Source organism: Schistocerca americana, chromosome 4, assembly GCF_021461395.2.
Source record: "Schistocerca americana isolate TAMUIC-IGC-003095 chromosome 4, iqSchAmer2.1, whole genome shotgun sequence".
NCBI classification, from domain to species: domain Eukaryota; kingdom Metazoa; phylum Arthropoda; class Insecta; order Orthoptera; family Acrididae; genus Schistocerca; species Schistocerca americana.
The window spans coordinates 26,081,669-26,108,916 of NC_060122.1; the positions used below are offsets into that span (position 1 = coordinate 26,081,669).

Genomic DNA, 27,248 nt, shown 5'->3' on the forward strand with positions numbered 1-27,248 from the left:
TACAGCGTAACCGATGAAGCGGAGCTGCAGTAGGGACCGAGGCACAAACAGTTTGCAGATATTGCTGAAACAATGCAGGGGCGGATGCACACCCGAATGGCAGTCTTTTGAATCGATACAAGCCAAGATGCGTGTTAACCACCAAAACTCGCTGGGATTCTTCGTCCACCGGTATTTGCAAGTACGCATCTGCTAGGTCCAACTTCGAAAAATATTGACCCGGGCACAGTTTGTCAAAAAGATCTTCCGGGCGGGGTAAAGGAAAAGTTGCAATCACTAGTTGTGGATTCACTGTGGCCTTGAAGTCCACACAAAGTCTCAATTTTCCGGAAGGTTTTGGCAAAATTACTAAGGGTGAGGCCCAGAGAGTAGCCTGCACACGTTCAATTACAACTTGTGATTGCAAATCGTGTAATGTTCTTGCGACCTCATCACGCAATGCGTGGGGAACATTGCGCGCTCTGAAAAATTTTGGTTGCACGTTTACTTTCAGTTCCAAATGTGCTTTATAGTTCTTAGCGCAACCAAGGCCCGGTGCAAAAATGTCTGCAAACTCTTCACATAGACAAGAAACACTGGCTGAAGGCACAGTCTGGTTCACTGATAGGACCTGATTGTCTATAGACAAGTTAAACAACTGAAATAAATCTAAACCAAACAAGTTCACTGCAGAAGAAGAACAAAGTACGTAAAATGACACAAGTTTTGTTTGTCCCTTGTATGTTGCAAGAAGGGTGCACTGTCCTAACACTGGGACAGCTTGTCTTGAATAACTATTTAACTGAACATTTGCAGCACGCAACGGAAGGGTGCCCAGCTGTTTGTACGTGTCTTTATTGATCAATGAAACTGCAGCTCCGGTATCGAGCTGCAATGGTATCACGTTGCCATGAATGTCCAAGTCTATGAAAAGTTTATTGTCCTGCTGACGACAAGAGTGACTGTCTCGTGCAACGTGGACAGACACTGATACAGGAGCACTTGCGACTTGACGCGATTTCCGGCGACGTCGATGCACACTATTTGTGGGATGAACACAGTCACTGCGAGAGAGAGTGGCACTGGGCGGAGTGGAATTAACTACATGAATTTCCATGGGCGAAGGTTCACGAGCCTGAGTATTCTTGGTTCGATTCCGATTCCGGCGCGAAGCAAAGGGCCTGGAATGGTCGTGAGTGTGCAAATAGCTTGGCAGGACGGGCAATTCTCACGCAAATGTCTAGTTGCACACCACGGACATGACTTTAGCACTGCATTTGCTTGCTTGCGCGGCACACGTAGCGGAGAGCTTGGCGGCAGCTGTGCGGACGGGCGCGAGGGCTGTTTACTGTTCCGTGCAGCTCGCCCAGCGGGCCGGTTAATGTGACACATGGCTTGCGAAGTGCAAACGATTCCTGAGCAAAGTCAAGTGTGTCCTGCCTATCCAATATGTCCATCACTTGTTGAAGGGAGGGATTGACTAGTTTCAAAATCTGATCCCTTATACGAACATCAGAAACGTTCTGTGCAATTTCATCACGTACCATAGTATCTGAATAAGGGAGTCCACATTCACACTCAAAAGCACAATCCCTAGTAAGGCCTTGCAAGGTTGCAACCCACTCCCGATTAGTTTGACCGGCCGTACGTTTGGTACGAAAGAACATATACCGTTTGGCAACTACATTGATTGATTCTTTGAAATATGCATCTAATGCAGACAAAATTTCTTCGTAGGACAGAGTTGCTATGTCGCATCGGGGAAACAATTTCACCATCACACGGTAGGTGGACACACCTACACAAGAAAGCAAAAAAGGCTGCCGCTCAATATCGTGAATTCTGTAGGCGGCGAGATGGAATCCAAATTGGCGTGACCACTCCGTCCAGCTTTCCAGTGCTGCATCAAAAGGACGAAAAGGTGGTGCAACTGCGTGTTGTGGCTGCGGTAGCGGTGGAGCGGCGGCCGCCGCCTCGTTTTGCATCGCACGGTGACCCTGGACGAGCTGTCCAAGGGCATCCAATAAGGCCTGCATCTGCTGATTCTGCAAGCAATAAAATTCGGACAGTACATCTGGAGATTGTGGCGAAGCCATGACACAAGTAAATTGCGGTAATATAGTTAGGAACGAAAAATCCTCGTCGCCATGTGATGTGTTGGCAGAAGAGCCAACACCATGTTGCTAGAGGAGGCCGAAATGCACGCGTTAAGCTCACGAAGGCTGGCGTGATGTCTGGAACAGTTAAGGGAATTTATAGTAGCAAATAAAGTACGTAGTTGATGTAATACTTAACTTTAATCCATAATTGGAGAACATCACTCTTGTTGATACATTAATAACAATCTCAATATAAACTGGTAATGGCGCCTTGCTAGGTCGTAGCAAATAACGTAGCTGAAGGCTATGCTAACTATCGTCTCGGCAAATGAGAGCGTATTGTCAGTGAACCCTTCCTAGCAAAGTCGGCTGTACAACTGGGGCGGGTGCTAGGACGTCTCTCTAGACCTTCCGTGTGGCGGCGCTCGGTCTGCAATCACTGACAGTGGCGACACGCGGGTCCGACGTATACTAACGGACCGCGGCCGATTTAAAGGCTACCACCTAGCAAGTGTGGTGTCTGGCGGTGACACCACAAGAATTATTTGAATATTTTAGTGTTTACCAGATTTATTATTCTATTCTTTTCCCTATTTTTTTTAGCTCCATGTCATATTATTTTTATGAATATCAAACAGCCTTTACTACAGCAGATAATACTGCGGCTTTCTGGTCATAGAAAGAAGGCCGGTCCTTGTTTTCTATACAACTCATAGCCACCACATTTATTAATGATTTCATATGCAAATGCAATTTTTTTTATTTTTCATTGTTAAAGGCCCATTAGGTAATTATAAAGTTCATACTGATTACGTAAAGGAATCCGGGTTTTCCTTTTCCAAATAATAGAAGCCTTTGTGTAATCAAAAACTAGCCTCCTTCTGACAACGATCAGGAGCCGACCAGAAGACGGACGCTTTTGTGTTTCCTGTGGCAAAGCTGTGCCAATCTGGGAACACGACATTCTAGTATGAAACACAATACATATATAATTATCAGATTACAATTGAAAAAAATTGAAATACATTTAATTGAATTTATTTTTTCTTTTACCACACTAGACAGCGCACACGCAGGAGAGCCGCTCTTCGATTTTCGGCAGAGGGCGTTTTAGTATGGCACGCAAATCATTGCGCATGCCTGATTTCCGCTCCTGCACATTCTTCGCTCGCGTGCTCTAGAAACGGAGTGTCGACGTGCCGATACTAGCCACTAGCAAGGTTGAACCACCTGAAGATGTCGGACAGTTTCTCTGAGGAAATATTGTAGAATTTGCACAATGTGATCTGGCGGCAAATCTGTGAAGACTATCAACTTATCCACCAGGACAGCTTGAAGAATCACAGAAATAAAACTAAACTATTGATTGACGTCCGTCAAGGATGAAATCTTGTCTATCGATTCTGCAGAAATACTGTCCCATATATTACCAAGTTTCATAGCTCTTCTCTTAAAACCATTTACTCCTGTGCCTGAATAGCCAGTTTTCTTTAAAGCTTGCTTCAGACATTTTAATTCAGCATCCAGGTGCTCTGGTGTGCAAAGTTGTAAGGTGACTATTGATACATCCTGCTTCACCCGCAGGACAGGACAGGTAATTTAAATTGTGTAAAGGGGCCAAATAAGCGGCTGTCAGTTACACTCGAACATACAACTTTATGTAGTTGATCTAACATATCAAGAACCAAGAAATTTAAAAAAAAAAACTTTCATCTTTGGAACTTGATCACCAGCTGAATGCGCCGTACTATCTGATGCCTTAAGGCAAGACCACTTTAATTTAAAAACGGCTGAAGGCCGATAACCTAAAACTCAAGCATAATCAGAAATTTAAAAACAAGCCTTATCTTACAACAGTTCTTTATTTATGCTGAAGGCCCAAGGAATCTGAGATATTCAGAGCAAACAACTTGAGTTCAAAATCGCCTGGAAGCACAACACTTAACGCGAAACCACATTAAATTTAAAAAAAAAAACAATGACCTTACATAAAACAGTTTTTAATTAGGCAAAAATCAACCAAAACATAAATTTAAAAGGTAAAGCCTTATCTTAAAACAGTTTTTAGTTAGGCTGAAGGCCCAAAGAATCAGACACTTTAAGAGCAAACAAGTTAAATTCAAAATCGGCTGAAGGCCTAACAATTAAAACTCCATAATATTACATTTTTTTAAATACTAAAGGTCTCACGTGAAACATTTCTTTAAATCAGGCTGAAGGCGTTAAGAACAAAACAACTTAACCTCAAAATTGGGTGAAGGCCCAACACTTAAAATTCAACAACATTAAATTTTTTTAAATGTCTAAGGCCTTACGTGAAACAGTTCTTTAAATTAGGCTGAAGGCCTAAAAAATCTTACGCCTTAAGGGCAAAATAACCTTAATTTTTAAAAAATAACGACTAGAATCCATACAAGTACAAACAACAAAAACAAATAAAAAAGGGCAGTACTCGCAAGGGCGCTCAGATGTTCTAGGGTCGGCCTGGAATTTCAACATTAACGCCCGCTTAGGTGAGACAGGCTGTCGGGCCAACCATTCTCAATCCGACGGCAACTCAACCGACAGACAGTCAACAGACCAATGATCAAGATTAGTTCCGTTCCACACTTGCACAAAAACTCAAACGATGCTAGCAGCAGTGGAACAACGACAAGAACAGATCACAGAAAACCCATAAGCAGTGGACGACCTAAATACACGCCGTCTAATCAGACTACCGACCAAACGGCCAAGCAAGATCGTTGCCACTCAAATGTGTGTATCGGCAATCGTCGGGCAAGTGATGGCTATCCTGTCCTTCCTCGCTACTGCATGCCAACCGACCAATTCAGGGCCAGTACGCCGACAACGTTTAAATTAACTTGTCAGTCAAAATCACATAAACTACACACACTTTCACGAACACTTGGACGACGAACTAGACGATGCTAACGGCAGTACTGTGCAGTAACAGGGACAAATCACGAGTCGGCACACACAGCCAACCATAAGCGATCGCGGGCCAAATACACGTCGTCCGACAAGACGACCGACCGACGATCAACCAAAGCCGTCCCCACTCAAATCATGTGTGTCGCAATCATCGGCGAGTGGTGGCCATTCGCGCCTCCCTGGCGCTGCATGCCCCACTGGTGCTACAACGCGACCGCGCCAACCAACCAACTGCTACACATCAGCGCGGAGACAGCACTAAAGTAACTGGGCAGTCGACATGACAGGCTACACACAATTTCACAAACACTTGGACGAAGAACGCGACCAATGCCAAAAGCAGTGACTGTGCAATCACAAGGACGAACCACGAGTTGAGACACAAACCGCCAACCCATAAGCGATCGGCGAGCAAATACACGTCGTCCGGTGAGACGACCAACCGACGATCAAACAAGACCGTCCTCACTCAAGCCGTGTATGGCGGCAATGCTCGGGTGAGTCATGGCTACCCGAACCTCACTGCCGCTTCAACCCAACCGAACTTCTGCCGCGTTGCGGTTGCGAATGGTCCTCGCCGATACCCCAGGAGCAACAGTGTCCCTAATTTGCTGGGAAGTGGCGGTGCAGTCCCCTACGGCACTGCGTAGGATCCTACGGTCTTGGCGTGCATCCATGCGTCGCTGCGGTCCGGTCCCAGGTCGACGGGCACGTGCACCTTCCACCGACCACTGGCGACAACATCGATGTACTGTGGAGACCTCACGCACCACGTGTTGAGCAATTCGGCGGTACGTCCACCCGGCCTCCCGCATGCCCACTATACGCCCTCGCTCAAAGTCCGTCAACTGCACATACGGTTCACGTCCACGCTGTCGCGGCATCCTACCAGTGTTAAAGACTGCGATGGAGCTCCGTATGCCACGGCAAACTGGCTGACACTGACGGCGGCGGTGCACAAATGCTGCGCAGCTAGCGCCATTCGACGGCCAACACCGCGGTTCCTGGTGTGTCCGCTGTGCCGTATGTGTGATCATTGCTTGTACAGCCCTCTCGCAGTGTCCGGAGCAAGTATGGTGGGTCTGACACACTGGTGTCAATGTGTTCTTTTTTCCATTTCCAGGAGTGTATTTGCAAAGAAAAACTGATATTTGAACAATTATGGACAGATACAGAGTACCTGTGTCTGCGAAGCCAGCACTGTGGAGTCGTAGAATCTTGCACTGTCAGTAGTACATAGCAGCAGTTTGCTGCAAAGGGGGGGAGGGGGCGCTTGAGTTTACAGTCTAATGCATGGACTCACACTTGGAACTATGTGAGATGCAGGTTTATTACAAGGAGGAATGATGGCTCACAACAATGGTTGGGTAGCATACAGGCATAAAAAAGACTTCGAAATGAAGTACAAACTATTATTTGATGAAGTAAGAAGTTTATTTTTATTTTGTGGACTTGTATTGTTGGTCTACTTCACCCTTCTTACAGTCGAGTTTTTAATAATTATTCTATTGATTGATGTTGTGAGTTAATTTGCTGCACCATGGAAGTTATTAGATTAAATGAACCTTCATATTACTGTCTAGAATTGTTTTCTTTGAGGTTCGAGTCCTCCCTCGGGCATGGGTGTGTGTGTTTGTCCTTAGGATAATTTAGGTTAAGTAGTGTGTAAGCTTAGGGACTGATGACCTGAGCAGTTAAGTCCCACAAGATTTCATACACATTTGAACAATTTTTTTGTTTTCTTTGATAAGTTCCTCCATAACTGAAATTTCAGTACTTAAAGGTTGAGTCATGTGTTTCATTGGCATTCTGTGTCAAGATTATGAACCTAGTTTCCCTGGGCCAATTGCAGTCAGTTTTGTTACCAGCAGTACGTTGTCAGCTGACGCTGTGTTCCTGCTTCTGCCAGTACTTCATTTTGTAGGTGGGACTGTGATACGTGATTGTTTCGTTTCCTTTGCGCAATTTAGGCTGTGTCTGTTTCTTTATTTTACCAGGGCCATATGCCAGTGCAGAAATTTTCCTGCGTTTCACGTTGCGTTCTTATACAGATCAACATTACAGTTTTTTTTATAGAGTTACATTTTTTTTTCAAACAGTTTGCACTGGCCAAGTCTACTGAGCGTGAAATTATTGGTTTATATGGTATGAATTATTGGTTTGCTTATTTATTTGCTTATGAATGAAATCGCTTTTCACACACACAGGATTATTTTCAATTTCATGTACGTGATGTGTCTTTGAGCTCAGTAGGACATTTAGGTTGTCGGAACACATTCCCAGGTTTGTATTTACTATAACGCACACAAGTGTAAAGGCTGCTCACAAAGTCTTTTGGCTTTGTCAGCAAGACTTTTAATGACATATCCCTTTTGTTGTAGACAATGATTAGAGTTCTTATGCAAATATCTGTCTATGTGCATAAATTTCCGAAAACGACCAGATAATACTAAGCTGTGGGATAAAATGGCTGCGAGCGCATTTTGTTCATATGGGTTCCATATACTGAGAGGTAAGAATACTTTCGGAGGATAATCATCCCCCTCTCCCATCCCTCAACCTATTGTTATACTAATTGATTTATGACCCACTGGGAGTTGATGTGTGATGCTCCAGGGGATAATCCGTCATTCTGAGATACCCCAACCCCTCTCCCTCCTCCTCCCCTTCTGGAAATTGACGTGAAATGCTCAGTCTGTGCTGAGCTGTTGGTGTGGGAGGATCTCATGACATGAAATTCAGACCAATCGCATTTACAATGTAGAGGATGTATTGTTCATTTATAAAATTCAATTGGCATATAAGATATGAACTTGGTAACCAATCTCATTTACAATGCAGAGGATATACTGAAACTTTCCTGGCACATTAAAACTGTGTGCTTCCGGAGTTCGAGTCTCGGTCTGGCACACAGTTACTGTAACACACACACGAGTAAAAGCCACTCACTAAGTCTTTTGGATTTGTCAGCAAGACTTTTAATGAGATATACCTTTTGTTGTAGACAATGATTAAAGTTCTTATGCAAATATCTGTCTGTGTGCATAAATTTAAGAAAACGACCAGATAATACTAAGCAGTGGGATAAAATGGAGTTCGAGTCGCGGTCTGGCGCACAGTTTTAATCTGCCATGAAAGTTTCATATCAATGCACACTCCGCTGCAGAGTGAAAATCTCATTCTGCAGAGGATATACTGTTCATTTATAAAATTCAATTATTATATAAGGTACGGACTTGGTAACTATGTTCATTTATTTGTATGGGTATTATTCTGCTGGAAGAATTTCCTGGTGGGGAAACCGAACTGACAATTACTCTACAGTCTTGCTGTCTGAAATTCAAATAAACACAACTGCTCCCCTCCGACACTTGTGAACTCAGTCTGTGCTGAGCAGCCAGATAGAAAGGTTGTATCGAAATGTCAGAGGGATGTCTCCTCTCCTCCACTTCTGAGTTGGTGGGAAAAAGTACGGAGAGGAAAGAGCTGCCTTTGTTTTTGGTGGAATTGACGACATGTTGCTGTTGGCCAGAGAAGAATTTAATATGTGTATTATCAGTAAGCATACAGCACCCATATCTCCCTATAAGGGGAATGATAGTAGTTGATAATGGATGTGAGTAGTGGGAATACTTTCCAGCAAATAATGGTGAAGCAGCTGGATGTGTTGAGGATACATTTTACAATTTGTAGAGACTATTGCCTTTACTGGAACTGTTCATGTTTTTTGAAAAGGCCAGTCAATCCACAGTACAGGAAACAACTTTGCCCTGTTTCACTGTCCCAGACTGAATCAACCAGAGGTGGTCCCACTGGTGTATGAGGCTCAACTGAGGATGAAATGGGTTTTGCTCCCTGGGAACCAACAGGAATGCGGCATTCCCCCTCCCCCACCTGAAAATTGGCGGCAGGCAATAGGATCGCAGGAATATTACATCCAGTCATGTGATAATGACATCAGGAGATGCAAGACGGATGCAGCCTCAGTCGCAAAACAGTCAGTGGAAGAACTGTTACGTGCCAACAGCAACCAAGATCATCAACCGTCTCTGCCTTGTAGAAGAAGCGTAAAAGTAAGTACATATGGTTTAGTTCCATGTCTTTGTTTAACTCTAGGTCCCGTCTGTGGATACTTACTGTTTCTTGTCCTTCATGTTTGTCACGGACCTCTGATACGTCCAGACCAGCAGCAACCTCTGGCTTGTCGGAGACTGCAGAAACTTCCAGCATATCTGGGTCAGTAGCAGCCACCAGTGGCTCATGGAGACCTGCAGCGGCCTCTGGACTGTTGGGACAGGCAACGGCACCAGCTCCAAGGGATCCCGTAGCGCACCTTGCCAGCATGTTAGGGCAAAACAATTAGCTGCTATTATCAATCCACAATTATTTGTGTAATGAAGACACTCAGCCAATCCCCGACTCTCAGAAGAAATTTGTTGGAGGGTCCTACTACACACGGTGCAGATCAGTACAGGTCTCCAAGATACACACCATTCTAGAACATTCTTCTGTTACTGTAACGGCAGAGTGCCCATTTGGTGGATGAGAAGCTGCTGATTCCTCCCAGTGCTCTAACACTATTCACTTCAACTCATAACAACTTGCAGTTCAAAGTGCTTCAATACTGTTATAGAAGCATCAGTGAATAGTTACTGTCATGTTGTGTTAGAAATTTAAAGTGTATCAAGAAGTGTTGAGGTGCAATTTACAAAGTTGGACTGGGAGAAACTGTGTCATGCAGAACGCTGCATAAATCAACAGACGACCAAGGAGTATTATCGATCTTGTTCACCCCCAGATGATTATACTGTGCTGGCCTGAGACTATCTATCACATCATTGTATGACGGCGCACCACTCAAGGTGAAATCTGGAGGCTGATCCATGTATTTGTAAAACCCCACCATTTCAAACTTGTTTGGCCTAAGGATGGTGCTAGTCGTTATATCAGAAAGACTGCCTTGTGTTCAAACAGCACATAAATATGTTTTGAACTGTCTCTGTATGTACAGTGTGCATGGAAACGATTTAGAACACTGCATTAATATGGTGTCAAAAGAATAAGCTGAAGGAACACCAATCAGTTTTTGCATATGTACCAGCTAGATGCAGCTAGTTGTTTGTTTGGTTTCATTTTGTTACAAAAAGTATAACAGGCACTTGTCGTCGTCATATGGTACCAAGATTATACATTTGAAGGGATGGTGGAGTTACTTAGAATTTGTTTCAGTATACAGAAACCTGCAGCTCGTCATAAATGAACATTTTTACCTGATTTTTCACAAAGAAATATGAACCACTAACATAAACACACCAAAGATTGTGACAATGTGCCAGCCGTGGTTACCGAGCGGTTCTAGGCGCTACAATCTAAAAACGCGCGACCGCTACGGTGGCAGGTTCGATTCCTGCCTCGGGCAGGATGTATGTGATGTCCTTGGGTTAGTTAGGTTTAAGTAGTTCTAGGGGACTGATGACCTCAGCAGTAGTGCTTAGAGCCATTTGAACCATTTTGAACTTGCGGGCCACGCTGTTGCAGGAGGAGGGCTCGCTGGCGGCGCTGGTGTCTCTGCTGTGCGCGACGGGCGTGCGCGACCTGGCGCTGCGCGGCTGCCGCCTGCAGCTGGCGGTGCACGAGGGACCGTTGGCGGCGGGGGCCGGCCCCGGAGGGCGCGGCCGCCGCGCCGGCGCCGCCACCGCCGCCCACTTGCTCGCCGCGCTGCCGCCCTTCACCTGCGCCGCCGTCCTCTTCCTGCGGCTCGCCGCCTTCCAGGTCACACCAGGCTTTTTGCTATTAAATTTCCTTAAAAGTTGTACAAACGACATTTCTGTTGTATCCTAGTACGACGGTCGTTCAACAAGTAATGCCCTGCATTTTTTTTAAAAGGCCATAATACACATAGACAGACGTCATTCTTGGTGCTTTGCATCTGATGTTTGTTTTGTGCGCCGTCGAGGTTTCGAACCGTTCTGGCTGGTGGTACAACCGTAGTACAGCGTCAAAATGGCGTCTACATACTACTTACATTACAAGCAGCATGCTGTTAGTGAATTCTTGTGTGTGGAAAAAGAAACCGTGGTGAACATCCGTAATCGTTTGTGTGCAGTGTATGCAGATGCTGCAGTTGATAGGAGTACAGTTGGGCGATGGGTAAAGAAAGTTACAGCCTCAGGAAATGCAGGAACAGTGCTCCGTGATCGGCCACGCTCGGGACGTCCTGTCACAGCCACTGCTCCAGACACGCTGAATCGCACAGATGCCATTATTCGTGCCGACTGGCACATCACAACTCGACAACTGGCTCTACAGTTACCGGTCACCGTTGGAAGTGCGTCTGCAATGATCGAGACTCTCGGATATTCAAATATTCAAAGAGGTGCTCACGATGGGTTCTATGAATGCTCACAGTGGACCACAAGATTCAAGGAAAGGCCATTTTATCTGAATTGTTAGCGCGTTTTGAGACCGACGGAGAGGCTTTTCTGTCACGGATCGTTATGGGGGATGAAAGCTGCGTGCACCACTTTGCACCAGAAACGAAAAGGCAGTCCATCTTCATCATGCACCCCAAAAGAAGAAATTCAAGACAACCCCCTCTGCTGGAAAAGACACGATGACAGTCTTCTGGGATTGTGTTGGTGTCATTCTAGTGCATGTGATGCCGAGAAGGTCAACCATCAATCGACAAGCATATGTGAAAACTCTGAATAAACTCAAGAACCGTTTCTGATGTATTCGATCGGACAATAACCCACCAGAAATCTTGCTCCAACACGATAATGCACGCCCACACACAAGTCTGAGAACCTGGGAACATATCGCCAAATTGGGTTGGACATCATTGCCTCATCCACCCTACTACAGTCCAGACCGGGCACCCTTGGACTTCCATCTCTTTGGGACGCTTAAAGATTCTTTACAGGGAACAGACTTTGAAGATGACGATAGTGTCAGTCATGCAGTGAAAACATGGCTACTCCTACAAGACAAGAGCTTCCTCCAGCAGGGATTACATGCTCTTCCACAACGCTGGCGTACACCCATGGAACGTGATGGAGACTATGCAGAAAACTAGGACATGGACAAGATATGTTGATGTATATTGTCACCAAATACTGTCAAGTAACAAATAATATGTTCTTAGAAAAAAAAATGTGAGGCATTACTTATTGAACGACCCTCATATATACTTACGATTAAATAGTTAAATGAAAACTTAAAATAACTCTAGACTGGCAAATGAGAGGATTTTAACTAAGGATTATTACATTAGGAGGGGAAAAGAGAAGAGGAGAGAATAAAATGAGCGAGTCCCGCCTCCAGCGCCATTCCAAATGCGCGGACGACGGTAGCGCACTTCGAGCCACTCGCCTCCATGTGGCGCACTGATTTCTCGCTGATTGACTGACTTAGGGAAACGTCTCATGGAGGCGCTGCCTTTAGTCCGTCTCCTATGCTAGTCTAACGAAACTTCTGTTCTAATACAAGTCCTTGTATCGTTCCATGTGTGTGGTTAGTGTATTTCATCAGTATAGCAACAATCTAGCTATCCAGTGGTACTCCTAACACACTTTAGCAGTTGCAGGTTTAACGTGCCTGTTTATGGCACAGCCGAACAGGGTTATAACTCGTTATAGTCTACAGATTTTATTTCTTGGTGTCTTCTGATTTGGAAGATATTAGGCGTCAATCTGCCAGTATCGTGTGCCTCATTCTGGTGCCACTGCACCGTCCGTCAACTTCTCACCATAGTTTACTATTAATATAATATCATCAGTCTGAGAACCTAAGTCTGACAAGCATCATGTGTTCACTTAATCTTCCGAAAATCCACGAACACTGTTTAATATTGTTCAGCACACTTCTATACTCAAGTCCCGCAGTCATGAAGTAACGATATTGTACTGTGTGTTAATCACTCTCAGCGCTAACTCAGCACAGTTTCCACATTTAGACTTAGTTGCCTAAGCCGAAAATAGATTTCTCAGGCTGGAAATGTTTCAAAGTCTTTGCGATTGTCACACTCAAATTACTACAACTCCCAACCAAACCGTTCGCCCGGTGCTAGTTTTTCCAAGCCCACAAGAGTTCTCGCAATCGTCACATTCGAAATTTGGCATGTGGTAATTTCATGGAAATGTCTTGATCACTAAAAACTTTTTTCGACTACTCATCACCAAATAAAATATGTATCAACAGCCCGACTAGGCACTATGCATATTTTATCTGATAATTTTCACTCGACACACGTCATAGATAAACTTTTTAGAGATCAAAACGTCTGCACGGAATTACTACATGCCACGTCTGGATGGTCGCATACCTTGGAATACTTCACCAGTCAAATGAAAGACATGTGAAACTTTTAGAAGTCCAGGACTGAATACTTAGGCAATGTATCTGTTACACACACGAAGCGACGTCTAGCAGCACACACGATCTATCTGTACGCAAAGTCCGCTCCAACTTGCAGTCGAATCCAAAGTGTCCCACACAAAAACGAGCACCGTTACTTATAGCCTTGCACTTGCGAAAGCACACATCAACTATAAGTGTAATGTTATTTACACACATTACACATGAATCTGGACGCAAAGTTCATCAGCTACACAGTGCTGCTCGTAGTTTTTGCGAAGCTTTGATGATTTTGTTACAAATAGTTCTTTTGCTCATATCGGCCATATTTTGCGCCGTTATAGCATTAATAAATATTAAACAGTTAAACTAATTACGGTCAGCGTCTATAATTACACCTATTTACTAATTGTGCCGCTAATTTCACTATTTCGTGTTATATTTAGGAGACAACTCACTTTTTCATGTGTGGAATATATACTAATCAGCCGAAACATAGTGCCCTCGGCCTGGCCCGGCGTTGGATGCCGCCTGGTGGCGTTGCGGGCACGTGATACGGTAGCAAAAGTGTGCAGGCGGAGCTGACACGGACGGGGTATCATCACCCTAGCGAAGATAAGGGAAATCCGTTGAGATGAGCGACTTTGACAAAGGACAGATTATTCTTATGCAGAGCCTGTGAACGAGTATCTCGAAAACAGCGAAGCTGATCGTATGTTTGCGTGCTACTGTCGTGAGCATCTACGGGAAGAGGTAGAAGGACAGGGAAAATATCTCTAGGCGCTGAACGGTTGGACGCCCAACACTCTCACGGAAAATGGGATTCGGAGGCTTTTCTGCTCTGTAAAGTAGGATAGGTGGTGATCTTAGCATATTTGCCGAAAGAGCACAATGCTGGTGCGCCCATAAGTGTTTCGGAGCACACCGTTCATCATACATTGTTGAACATGGGGCTCTGTAGCAGATAACACCTACGTGTTCACATATTGACCCAACATCATCGTCAATTACAATTTCATTGGGCACGAGAACATCGGGGTTCCACCATCGATCAATGCAAACGTGTCGGCTATTCAACGGAATCACGTGTTTACTAGGTTGATGGTCACCTCTGCAAAACGTGAAACGTGCAGCGCGCCACGGGCGCAGCCGGGTGGGAGCGGTATTACGTTATGGGAGGCATTTTCCTGCGCTTGTATGCGATCTGTTGCAGTAGTCGAAGATATACTGGCAGCTGCTAAATACCTGCATCCCTTCGTGGTTGATGTCTTCTCTGATGGCGATGTCATCTTTCAGCACTGTAACTGCCCATGTCACGGAGCCAGAACCGTGCTACAGTGGTTTTAGGAGCACTGGAGTGAACACAAAGTCGATGTCTCGGCGACCAAACTGCTTTCGAAAGAGTGGGTTAATTCTTACAGTACCTAGCTGAGTGTATTTAACAGCGTCTGTGATACGTGAAACAGAACATTCTTGCTTTTTAGCTTTGGAAAGGAAATTTTGAAGACTCTCTTTGCCTACTCCCCACTTACGCCATTCAAAACCGTCATTACCCATTCCAAATAGTACACAGTGAAATCGAAAAGTTTGTTCCTTACAACGCTAGTTCTTTACCCAGGAACATATCTTCCAAAGAAAGACGAGAAGAATGTAGGATTTTCTTACAAAATTCAGTGGATCTCTTCATAAAATAAACGGGTACATGGCAGGTTGACGTAGTCAGCAATACCATGCGTTACAAGATAATGATTTAAATATTAAATAACTTACAGCACAATGACAAGCCAAATTGATGATGACACCTCACATGTGAAACGCACGCGGAAATGTACTTCACTAATCAGTTAAACACTACCACTGCTTCTACATTTTAACTACAAAACTCGTGTTCCAGGTTTCACCATAAGCACATCTAGTCCGTTGATATCAAAACCTACCTACTACGTTTACGTGGGATTCCAAAACTAGGTTTCGTAAACCGATTTCTCAATACCGCTTTTGGTTGGTCGTGTAAAGACTGCTAAATCGATTCTGGAAATAAGCTTCTTGCTGCGGGTTTTCATCTTCCACAATCGATTTTCGCTACCATGTAAACGTATAACTGTCTTTAAAACGTGCTTGGGCTGTCAGGTTACGACTTGTTTTACTAAATATCTACTAATACCGATGGAGCGACTTTTTGCAGGATGAAGGAGAAGTAGAATGAAACTGTCTACTTCTAATAGTATTGAAGAGAAACAGTGATTGTTTCGACTTAATCAGAAACTGGAACAGCTGATTTCCAAACGCCATATTTGACTGAGCTAGCAAATCCGCTTTAGGCTTTAACATGTAAACATGACAGCGAAAAACGATTTCCGAAGTTCGGTTTTCGTGTGCTGAAAGATGTGTCACATGTAAACGTAGTGACAGACACGCTAAGGAATTACCGACGTTTGATATAACTAAAGGTACTAAATTTTAATCTGAGGAACGATGAAAATATATAGGCTAATTCCTATCGTCTTATAAAAACGTGGTCTTCCTGAGCTGGAGACTAAAAGCGCCACCAGTCCTCTGCAGCTGTACGCCACAGACGTGCTTCAGTGACCACAGTATAGTGCGATGGAGCAACGCTGTGTGTCACAGGGAACATGGCCCAGGTCATGAGGACAATAAAAACTTCTGAATCTTCCTGGCAGATTAAAACTGTGTGCCGGACTGTGACTCGAACTCGGGACCTTTGCCTTTCGCGGGCAAGTGCTCTACCAACTGAGCTGCCGGCCGAAGTGGCCGTGCGGTTCTAGGCGCTGCAGTCTGGAACCGCGAGACCGCTACGGTCGCAGGTTCGAATCCTGCCTCGGGCATGGATGTGTGTGATGTCCTTAGGTTAGGTAGGTTTAACTAGTTCTACGTTCTAGGGGACTAATGACCTCAGAAGTTGAGTCCCATAGTGCTCAGAGCCATTTGAACCATTTGAACCAACTGAGCTACCCAAGCGCGACTCACGTCCCGTCCTCACAGCTTTACTTCTGCCAGTACCTCGTCTCCTACCTTCCAAACTTTACAGAAGCTCTCCTGCGAACCTTGCAGAACTAGCACTCCTGAAAGAACGGATGTTGCGGAGACATGGCTTAGCCACAGCCTGGGGGATGTTTCAAGAATGAGATTTTCACTCTGCAGCGGAGTGTGCGGTGATATGACACATCGACCAAAACCCCTCAGTCTCAAAGTGGGTTCCATGCTGATGAGTGCGTGACTATTGTGCAGGAACAGTCATTAGTGGGAAACCTGCGGCACTTCAGTTCCATAAACCTTCTTCAGGAAAGTGTGGCTCTGTCTGGATGGATCTATATAAGTGGTAGGCTAATGGCGCTGTCACCTCACATTGCAGGTTGCATACATTCAGAGGTAAGCATACATTCAGGTGCAAATTTGACTGATTTATGACCTTGGCATATTGTTATTCTAATCGATGTATGACCCTCTGGGCGATGTTTTATGAACCCTGGGCATATCTGTCCTTGATAGAAACCCCTGTCCCTCCCTCTCCTCCCCCCTCATCCCTTTGGGAAATCCCTAAACCATCCCACCTCCCCCCTCACAGATACGAGCAAACTTTTGATATCAAATTAATTGACTAATTAATTAAACAGATAAATTAGCTACCCCCCACCTCAGAAGTCCAACAACACTCCCCACCCCTCCACCACTTCGCCTCCCCACCAGGAAAAATTACTGGGAAAAGTGCAAACAAAGCCCCAGGTAGCGGAATCCCTTATAAATTTGACACCAGACTTACTTCCTGCCTCTCTCTCTCCCTCTCTCTGTCTCAAGTTGTTACTTCCTTTTTGTTTGAACCAACATATGTAAACAAACATAGAGCAAGATGTCCTCTCCATCTCTCTTCCCTTGAATACCCATCCCCTACCCCTCTCGTCATTCATGCAGTATATACCTTTCTTCTCACAATTCAACTGCTATGGAAATCTGTAGCAAATGGAGCAAAGACATTCTAGAAGAAGTAGATAACGTCTGTCATGTGCCACACTAAACCCACCTATGTCCTGCATCCTATTTGGAGGATACTAAAACTGGTGTACGGTGGGATTCGATCGTGATAACCACCTAATTTCCAAACCCTTCTGGATTTTTTACCCTTGCCTACTATTGCTGGGTACTGACACAGTAAGGTCATTTGTTAGGAAGTCAGTTACATTGGAGGGAGCTCAGAATTTCAAATTTCAGCTCAGGTGCGTACTATGTCGTTAAGCAATCTGCAGAGGTGTTGGATTGATGTGTGCGCTCGCAGTACAACTATCGGACACAATAAATTGTCGATTCAGAAATTTGACATCTCAATTGGAATCGATACTGTGTACAATAATAGTTGGAATTTTAAATTTCGGCGTGATTTTATACCGTCATGCTTGTGGAATTCTCAACCAGTGCAGGTTTGCTGAGTGTCTTTTATAAAGCACTATAGAGCTCCTGAGTATGTTCTCTCAGCTACACCAAGATGAAGAAGGATGAGGAAAGGGTCTACCGAGTGATAGGGTAGTAACAACAACAAACACCACAAGACAGAGTGCAGTGCAATGTGTTGGGAAGCAATAAGCCACAATCTTAGCCGTCGTCACGGCTAGGTGCCTGAGATCACTGAAAACACTCGTACATACAGCCCGCTCACCTCCCAGATGTTCACCTGTGGTGCGACCGACCCTTGTGCACCGCCAGTGCCAACACTCAGAGGCCATGGAGGGCATCTGGGGATGATTCGAGGGGTAGGAATTTGGATGTTATCAATATGTCGAGAGCCAACACGTGGCAGTGATCGATATATAATCGCTCAGCTTTTACACAAACTATACGTGGAATACCCACGATTGTGGAGACAGCCCAACGCAAACTGAGTATTAATTCACCATTCATCTACCTGAATGGCGCCGTGAAGGCCGCAGCTGGTATTTGTCCCCATGGCTGTGTGAAAGAACTGACTAGCCAGCCGACTGGAACTTTCCTTTGTACCCGCCGCACATGACAGTCTTAAGCCAGAAATGTCAATTCGTTCTGGCCACCAGCTATGTCCACCACACACTCTAATGGCCAGCGCAGTCGTCCTAGGAAACCAGTCACATACTTATCAATGTAATTAAAATTGAATATTATGATTGCAGACCCAACCTGATGACATTCGACAAAGAGCAAAGTAAAATCTTTCATTCCCCTTATTGCTATCGGTGGGCTGAAATCCACATGAAATCCACACATCCCTTAACATCGGACATATCCATCTTCTTTGCACATATTGGAACACTGTATTTGCAAAGCATTCAATTTTGATACCATGAAGACAGTGTAATACGGGTTCTGTGATATATGCTCAGTGTCATAGGCGAGGGTGGAGGATGGTTGGTTGAGAATGATCACATACAGTAGACGGTGTGCTATGTGAGGAATCACTTGAAAATGCAACGCTAGACTGAAGTCGTAAAGAATGTACAAAATCTTATACACTGGCGTTTCAGATCTATAACGTTACACTTTCTCGTGAAAATGCTATCTGCGGCTTCGAATCAAATCTCTCCATGCAACCACATACTTGTGTAGCTCCTATGGAGACGTATTTTAATGATTACAACCACCAGTGAATCATACGTGTGGCACTCTCACATCTCGAAACTCACCTTTTTCGAACCTGACTGCTGCAGTAAAACTCCAGTGTGGTTTCAGACAGTCTCTCTGAATCTTGTAACTGCTCCTCAGTGCCTGCCCTGCTCTCCCTGCGGCATTGTCCGTGTGGTTGATCCCTTTTAAGTCGGAACTGAGAGAAAGTCGGAGAGCCCCATATCTACAACCCTCTGCATCCTGTGGAGAAACAGGGTCACGTGAGTTGATGCGAAAGGACTGTGTTTTAACCACTCGGTGGAAATGGGAGCATGTTGTCGTAGCTCCGCCGACCATGTACAGTGTATAAGGCTAGCGCAAAACGTAGCTTTCTCCTGCAACATGAGGTAGTAGAAAAGACAGTACAAGCAGTTGGTAGGGTTTCTTATCGGAAAAATGACGAAGACTTCACATCATACAGGAACTGGAAGATGGACAAGGATTTTGCTACTGCATTGTGGTGTGTTTCCAAACTACATACAGATACTGCAGTCCGAAGGAGATCTGCGTATCTCAAGGTGGATTCATGTCTATCACACAAACATATCACTCTCTCTCTCTTTCCTCATTATTTTGTACCATCTAATAGAAGAAAACTACTAAGTGTATGCAATCAAACTCTTAAGTTCCATACCATGCTCTGTAATAGCATATCACTAACATCGCCTGGTTGAGAACCCGATGAAATTTTATCGTACCGTGTCTCTCTCTTCCAATATATTGAAAACAAACACAGCCTGCATGGCGGCAACGACTATACGTTGTGACCCCATTAAACACACAGATATTGATTCATTGGAACAGGTGGCGAGTGAATAGAGTCGCTCACACAGACCTGTATAAAGTTTCATCGCCTGTACTGGAAGAAGACCGTATCCCACAGACTATCATTCGCATTAGAGATTTCTTGTGTTGTAGTTTTGTAAGCAGTTTCATCCGCTGTTATTTCGCTGTGACACAGCCAATCAGTGTATTTTACAGATGTGTACAGTGCCATACATTTTGTTCTCTTTTCCACCATGCCACATGCTAAACCGACATTAACATGTTTTGATCCACTGGCTACCACAAAAAGCTGGACATCGCACAGTGCTGCTCTCACAACACACACGCAGGCTGGTAGAAAAAGAAGATAGAGGTGATGTTTCTTTGGCCAAAATGTGGAAGACGTTGCAACATATGGAATCTGTAAGAGCTAATAAATACACTCCAATACTCTGCTTTCCAAAGAGCATAATATGCGTTCCACACTGGCACAACCGACTGACACCAGTGATACAGACTGGCATTCTCACCCCTGTATCGTAGCTACCATTCGGCGAAGACTACTCGATATCATTGTTACTCAGAGCACCCAACCAAGTACACATGATCTGCCTAGGCGCCGGCTGCGGTGGTCGAGCGGTTCTAGGCTCTTCAGCCCGAAACCGCGCTGCTGCTACGGTCGCAGGTTCGAATCCAGCCTCGGGCATGGATGTGTGTGATGTCTTTAGGTTAGTTAGGATTAAGTAGTTCTAAGTCTAGGGGACTGATGATCTCAGATGTTAAGTCCAATAGTGCTTAGAGCCATTTGCATTTGGATCTGTCTAAATGCAAGTTTACTGAGGAGACTAGGATTTCTTATTGGACATAACAAGTATGAGCCCGAAACATCTGACAGTGTTATAGTGAAATAGCTGACAGCTAAGAAGAGGAAGAAACATGTGGTTTATACATGCTAGGGCTCCAGACAGATGGAGTTTGAAACAATGTACGTAAGTCACTTATCTTTTCAATTCCCGAGTATTGTACTAGTGGTAGTGTCTGGAGTCCATACCAAGAAGGTATTGGAAAGAGAGAAATGATCTTAGAACATGAACACACACTCCAAAGGCTACACGGTTCTACAATTAAACACGCTATAGTGCCAGAATTGTGCGGTTTCCGACCTGTTAGCCACGTGGAATGCAACGCTGTTAATATTCCATTGGAATAAATATACTTCCAGCCCATGATATACATTCTCCCAGGTTTCTCTCTGATAAACTATGGCGACAAAGTGTAAGGTGATGACACAACTACATTGCACATCAAAGAAAACATTAATTCTTCACAACACAAACACTACACAGGTTTCCGGAGGTGTATGGCGCCTGCTGTTTACGAAGTTCAAGCACGATCACGTTTCGGAATTTATGATATGTTCACAACAGATCTATAAAATAATCGTAGGCGGCTGAAAATGCTTACGAAGAAACAGTGACATCTTAGGAAGAAATAAACACCACGATCAGTAAACAGAGAAGATGTTGACAGTCATATTGCAGTTTACAACCGCCTCTGGTAACCTTCCTCTTGCACACAGTAGTCACGGTCCGATGTTAGGTCGTATTGCGAATGTGCGGGATGATATAGCCACTCTGCCTTGACACCACCTCTCTAGAACACCACATCTTTCCATTATTAACGTGTGGATGTGTAGCATCAGTGTAGTCTCCTCCAGAACACGCAATTTTATTGACTTCGATGAATATTGATTTCACGGTATTTTTTCTGTAGTTGTATGTATTCTCAGTGAATTTTCGTAATTTTGCTACGTTTTCGCCACTTTAATTATTTCATCATATTTACCTCAATTTTTACGTATTTCACATTAATTTTTTCGCGGTTATACCAGGTTTTCCTCCGATTTCACCGATTTCATGTCATTTTTCTTATCTTTTCGACCGTATGTTATATGTATATGGTCATACTGCTGACATACCCATTTGTTGTTTGATCTTCTACGAGGATATTTATGTGTCTTATACATCAAGCTACTAAAAAATCCTAAGACTTCCCCTCTTTCTGACGATCCGTATGCATGCATAGGACGATCATGAAAAGTATAGTTAACAGTCGCTTCGAGACTCAACAAGTGGTGCAGATGATGGACGTGTTGGAAACACTTCCGTGTAGTGGTCCGACTCGCCAGAGAGCTCGTCTGCAGACTCACGTAGTGCTGCACTTGATGAAAACTCAAAGCCTGGAAAGAGTTGTACACGTTCATTTGACTCCCTTCTCATCACGTAGGGATCTGCATCAGGGAGTTGACACGTGTACAGAGTTGATTTCTGTTGCTGCTCCCATTTTGTTTTCCCGTAAGTGCATGCTCTTATTTCTTACCAGATATGCTTTGTTATTTCCGTTTATACCTTCAACTCTGATACGTACCCGAAACCCTGTCATGACATCTACAAACTATAGCTTTCACGTATTTATTCTTTTACCTAAGAAATAAGTTATTCATTAGTTGACAGTGTGTCGACTGCAGGTCTGGTGTCATAACAGTTCCCCTTCGTTGTACCTACGGAGTGCGTCTCTCTGACAGCGTCATTTATAGACGAACAGTTATCACGTTATGCTTTGAACTTTAACCATCTGGTTAGCACATTGGACTCGCAATCGGGAGGACGGCGGTTCAATCCCGTCTCCAGCCATCCTGATTTAGGTTTTCCGTGATTTCCCTAAATCGTTTCAGGCAAATGCCGGGATGGTTCCTTTGAAAGGCCACGGGCGGTTTCCTTCCCAATCCTTCCCTAACCCGAGCTTGCGCTCCGTCTCTAATGACCTCGTTGTCGACGGGACGTTAAACTCAAACCACCACCACTTTAAACATCCACCGCTGACAGCTCTACACACATACACATAGATATTCTGCACGCATATTACCAATTGCAAAGCCTCGATTTCAACCTCTTGTACATTATTTTTGACAGTGCTACAGCTCTGCAAATAGCGAAATACTCTTAGCAAAACGGTTCTGCAATGGGTGTAAGCACTTTTAAATTCATCCTGATAAATACAGTAACATCTTTGATATAATTTATATTACCAACATTTCTAACAAGAGTGTCTAGATTCTCCAGTAATAACAACGGTCTAAGGCGTCACATCTTCTTTTATTCTCTAAAGATTCATGATGACATCACATGATCACTTCAATCAGCGTAATTTGTGTTCTAGATCTCGTTTGAATGGTGGGCGACAGTCATTCGTATCATTCTTGTGTGTATGAGATAGAACAGCACATTAGTCAGACAGTATAGTATAGCAGTGTACTCGAATGCATCCAGTCACTTCCAACCACATATGTTGCAGTTGCAGCGCATTTTCTCTGTTTTATGTATGTTTGTGTCTGTACAAGTATTGTGGATGGCTTTGATGACACAGAGTAGACCTGAGTTAGTTTTCAAGAGTGGATCCGCTACGTGCTATATCTGGAGAGAATTTCAGAAGTAGATCCACAATATGGTGCATCCGGAATATGGTTTAAAGGTAAATCCACTATGCATTGTATCGAGATGGTCTCTAGAGGTGGGCCGGCCACGGTGGCTGAGCGGTTCTAGGCGCTTCAGCCCGGAACCGCGGAGCTGCTACGGTCGCAGGTTCGAATCCTGCCTCGGGCGTGGATGTGTGTGATATCCTTAGGTTAGTTAGGTTTAAGTAGTTCTAAGTCTATGGGACTGATGACCTCAGATGTTAAGTCCCATAGTGCTCAGAGCTATTTGCCATTTTTCTCTAGAGGTGGACCCACAGTGCGTTACGTCAGGGATAGGATGAAGGTCGGTACATCATGCTTTACATCGTGAGATTCGCTCTGTGTCCTAAGGTGTACCCACCAGCGGGAGGACTGGGTGTGCGAGATGGCCTTCTTCCAGTACAGGCAATGAAACTTTACTCAGGTCTCTGAGAGCGACTATATTCACTCACCACCTGCTCCAGTGAATCAATATCTGTGTATTTAATGGGGTCACAACGTATAGTCGTTGCCGCCATGCAGGCTGTGTTTGTTTTCAATATATTGGAAGAGAGAGACACGGTACGGTACAATTTCATCGGGTTCTCTACCAGGCGATGTTAGTGATATGCTATTACAGAGCATGGTATGGAACTTAAGAGTTTGATTGCATACACTTAGTAGTTTTCTTCTATTAGATGGTACAAAATAATGAGGAAAGAGAGAGAGAGTGATATGTTTGTGTGATAGACATGAATCCACCTTGAGATACGCAGATCTCCTTCGGACTGCAGTATCTGTATGTAGTTTGGAAACACACCACAATGCAGTAGCAAAATCCTTGTCCATCTTCCAGTTCCTGTATGATGTGAAGTCTTCGTCATTTTTCCGATAAGAAACCCTACCAACTGCTTGTACTGTCTTTTCTACTACCTCATGTTGCAGGAGAAAGCTACGTTTTGCGCTAGCCTTATACACTGTACATGGTCGGCGGAGCTACGACAACATGCTCCCATTTCCACCGAGTGGTTAAAACACAGTCCTTTCGCATCAACTCACGTGACCCTGTTTCTCCACAGGATGCAGAGGGTTGTAGATATGGGGCTCTCCGACTTTCTCTCAGTTCCGACTTAAAAGGGATCAACCACACGGACAATGCCGCAGGGAGAGCAGGGCAGGCACTGAGGAGCAGTTACAAGATTCAGAGAGACTGTCTGAAACCACACTGGAGTTTTACTGCAGCAGTCAGGTTCGAAAAAGGTGAGTTTCGAGATGTGAGAGTGCCACACGTATGATTCACTGGTGGTTGTAATCATTAAAATACGTCTCCATAGGAGCTACACAAGTATGTGTTTGCATGGAGAGATTTGATTCGAAATCGCAGACAGCATTTCCACGAGAAAGCGTAACATTATAGATCTGAAACGCCAGTGTATAGGATTTTGTACATTCCTTACAACTTCAATCTAGCGTTACATTTTTAAGTGATTCCTCACATAGCACACCATCTACTGTATGTGATCATTCTCAACCAACCATCCCCCACCTTCGCCTATGATACTGAAGATATATCACAGAACCTCTGTTATACTGTCTTCATGGTATCGAGATTGAATGCGTAGCAAATATTGTATTTTAGCGTTGGAAATATCTAGCAGGGGTAAGAGGGAGTTGCAAATATCGGCTTAGTACCACGTTCCTTAGCCGAACCACTTTCTAAATTCGTTGAGATGATTTTATTACGAGCTTACGCGCTGGCTACGTGCATCCGCACTTATGGTCTGTTAATACACACCCCAGTGATCACCTTGTATATTCAATGGCGTATTATTTATATGAAAGACCACTTCATTCGGGACCAACAGCATACCTCGAATTATGGATATCGTTAGTGATAATTGTGTGGCCCGTACAACCAAGACGCTTTTTATGCACAGTGACTGTATCATAGTCGTTCCGAACGTGTTTGTAACAAACGGTCGCTTATATCACGATTACGTCTCTCTTCCTAAAACGCACTGTTACCACTCGTAAGAAAAACAAATGCCCATCCATCCCAGAATTTTCGCCCAGTATTGTTTGTTGCCTCTGCTGGCCATTAGAGTGTGTGGTGGATGGAGCTGGTGGCCAGAACGAATTGACACTTCTGGCTTAAGACTGTGATGTGCAGCGGGTACAAAGGAAAGTTCCAGTCGGCTGGCTAGTCAGTTCTTTCACATAGCCATGGGAACAAATACCAGCTGCGGCCTTCACGGCGCCTTTCAGGTAGATGAATAGTGAATAAATACTCAGTTTGTGTTGGACTGTCTCCACAATCGTGGGTATTTCATGTATAGTTTGTGTAAAATTGAGCGATTCAATATCGATCACTGCTAAGTGTTGGCTCTGGACGTATTGATAACATCCAAATTCCTACCATTCCATCATCCCCAGATGCCGTCCATGACCAGGGTGGTGCAATTTGGCTGATACGTGTGTCCACTACTGTGATTGCAGTCGTGACAGGAGTTTTCTCTGGCCTTTGATTATTGGTACTGGCAGCATATGAGGGGACAGGCTGGTCGTTTGTGGACATCTCGGGAGTGAGGTAGTCCCAAATGTGTTTCATCTGGGACAGATCTGGGGACGTTGCTGGCCACTGGCCACGGTAGTACCTCAACGTCACGGAAACAGTTCGTAGAGACACGTGTCATGTGTGAACGAGCATCGACCTGCGGAAAAATAGCACCAGGATACTGTCGCATGAGAGGTAACACGCGACGACGCAAGCCGTATGCGATGTACTGTTGTGCTTCCAGAATTGTTTCAGTCACTACTAGCCGTGATCTGCAGTCCTGCCCGAGAGTACCTCACACCGTGACGCTAGCAATAATGCCGTTGTTCTCTCCGAAACATTCGAAGCGTGGGATCTATCCCCAGAAGGCTGCAAAATTGCTGACAGTGACCATCCCAGGTAGGGATGAACTGTACTCGTCACTGAACACTGTGTGACGCCATTGATTAGCAGTGCAGGCTGCCCAGTCCTGGCCAACTTCAAAAGCAGCGTGGGCCACTAGTCTCCCGCTAGTGTGCGATGAGTGGCGTGGGATAATACAGAATGTTGCGGCCGCGCGGGATTACCCGAGCGGTCTTAGGCGCTGCAGTCATGGACTGTGCGGCTGGTCGCGGAGGTTCGAGTCCTCCCTCGGGCATGGGTGTGTGTGTGTTTGTCCTTAGGGTAATTTAGGTTAAGTTGTGTGTAAGCTCAGGGACTGATGACCTTAGCAGTTAAGTCCCATAGGATTTCACACACACTCCGGGATGTTGCGGTGAGTCCCTTACTTGTCTCGGACGGCAGGCGCGGACGTGGAGGGGCTGCGTTGCGCTCGGCGCCCAGTACGGCTGACGTCCTTTGTGGCGGTCGGGCACGGTCGACAGGAAGTTTCAGAGAGACAGGAGAGACAACGCCTGCCGCTACGTTTTCACGCGGTTCGACTTCACCTCAGCCACGGCCAGTGGGGGTCACGTGGCCGCCTGGGGGCGGTCCCGCTGCGCCGTCTCAGTTCTCCAGAGCGACCAGCGCGCTCTTCTAAGCGGGTGACCGACACCTGTGACCTTTAATATGAAATACTGCAGACACACCTCGGTCCTTTGTTCGTTGTCACCTTCTCTGACAGATTTCTTTCCACATCCAACCGAAATTATAGGTTTCCATACATCTTTCTTTCTATTCCATAGTTTTTCTCTTAAAAAATTATCGAAGACTTTTTTTTTTAATTTATAAATTTAAGTGTGTCACTTAGTAGAACTTTGCTTTATTTCAGTGAGTTATTAGAAAGTAAAAGTAGCATCAGTAGATGAACGTCTTTCCCTGCAGAGACTATCCATCAGAAAACAAAAAGCCACAGCTCCTATATGACACCGTTATTGTGCACTTCTTAAGAAATAAAAATTTTTGATGTGCCAATATTAAAAGCCGAATCACTTGGATAGTACAA

At 44.7% G+C, this 27,248-nt stretch overlaps 1 protein-coding gene across 1 annotated transcript in view; it reads left to right on the top strand.

Annotated features, from left to right (window-relative positions):
* LOC124612548 overlaps positions 1-27,248 on the top strand; it is a 161,828-nt gene that overhangs the window by 121,646 nt on the left and 12,934 nt on the right. Inside the window, exon 12 of the mRNA XM_047140821.1 lies at positions 10,551-10,784. Within this exon, the coding sequence (XP_046996777.1) occupies positions 10,551-10,784 (234 nt within the window). The remainder of the gene's footprint in view (positions 1-10,550; positions 10,785-27,248) is intronic.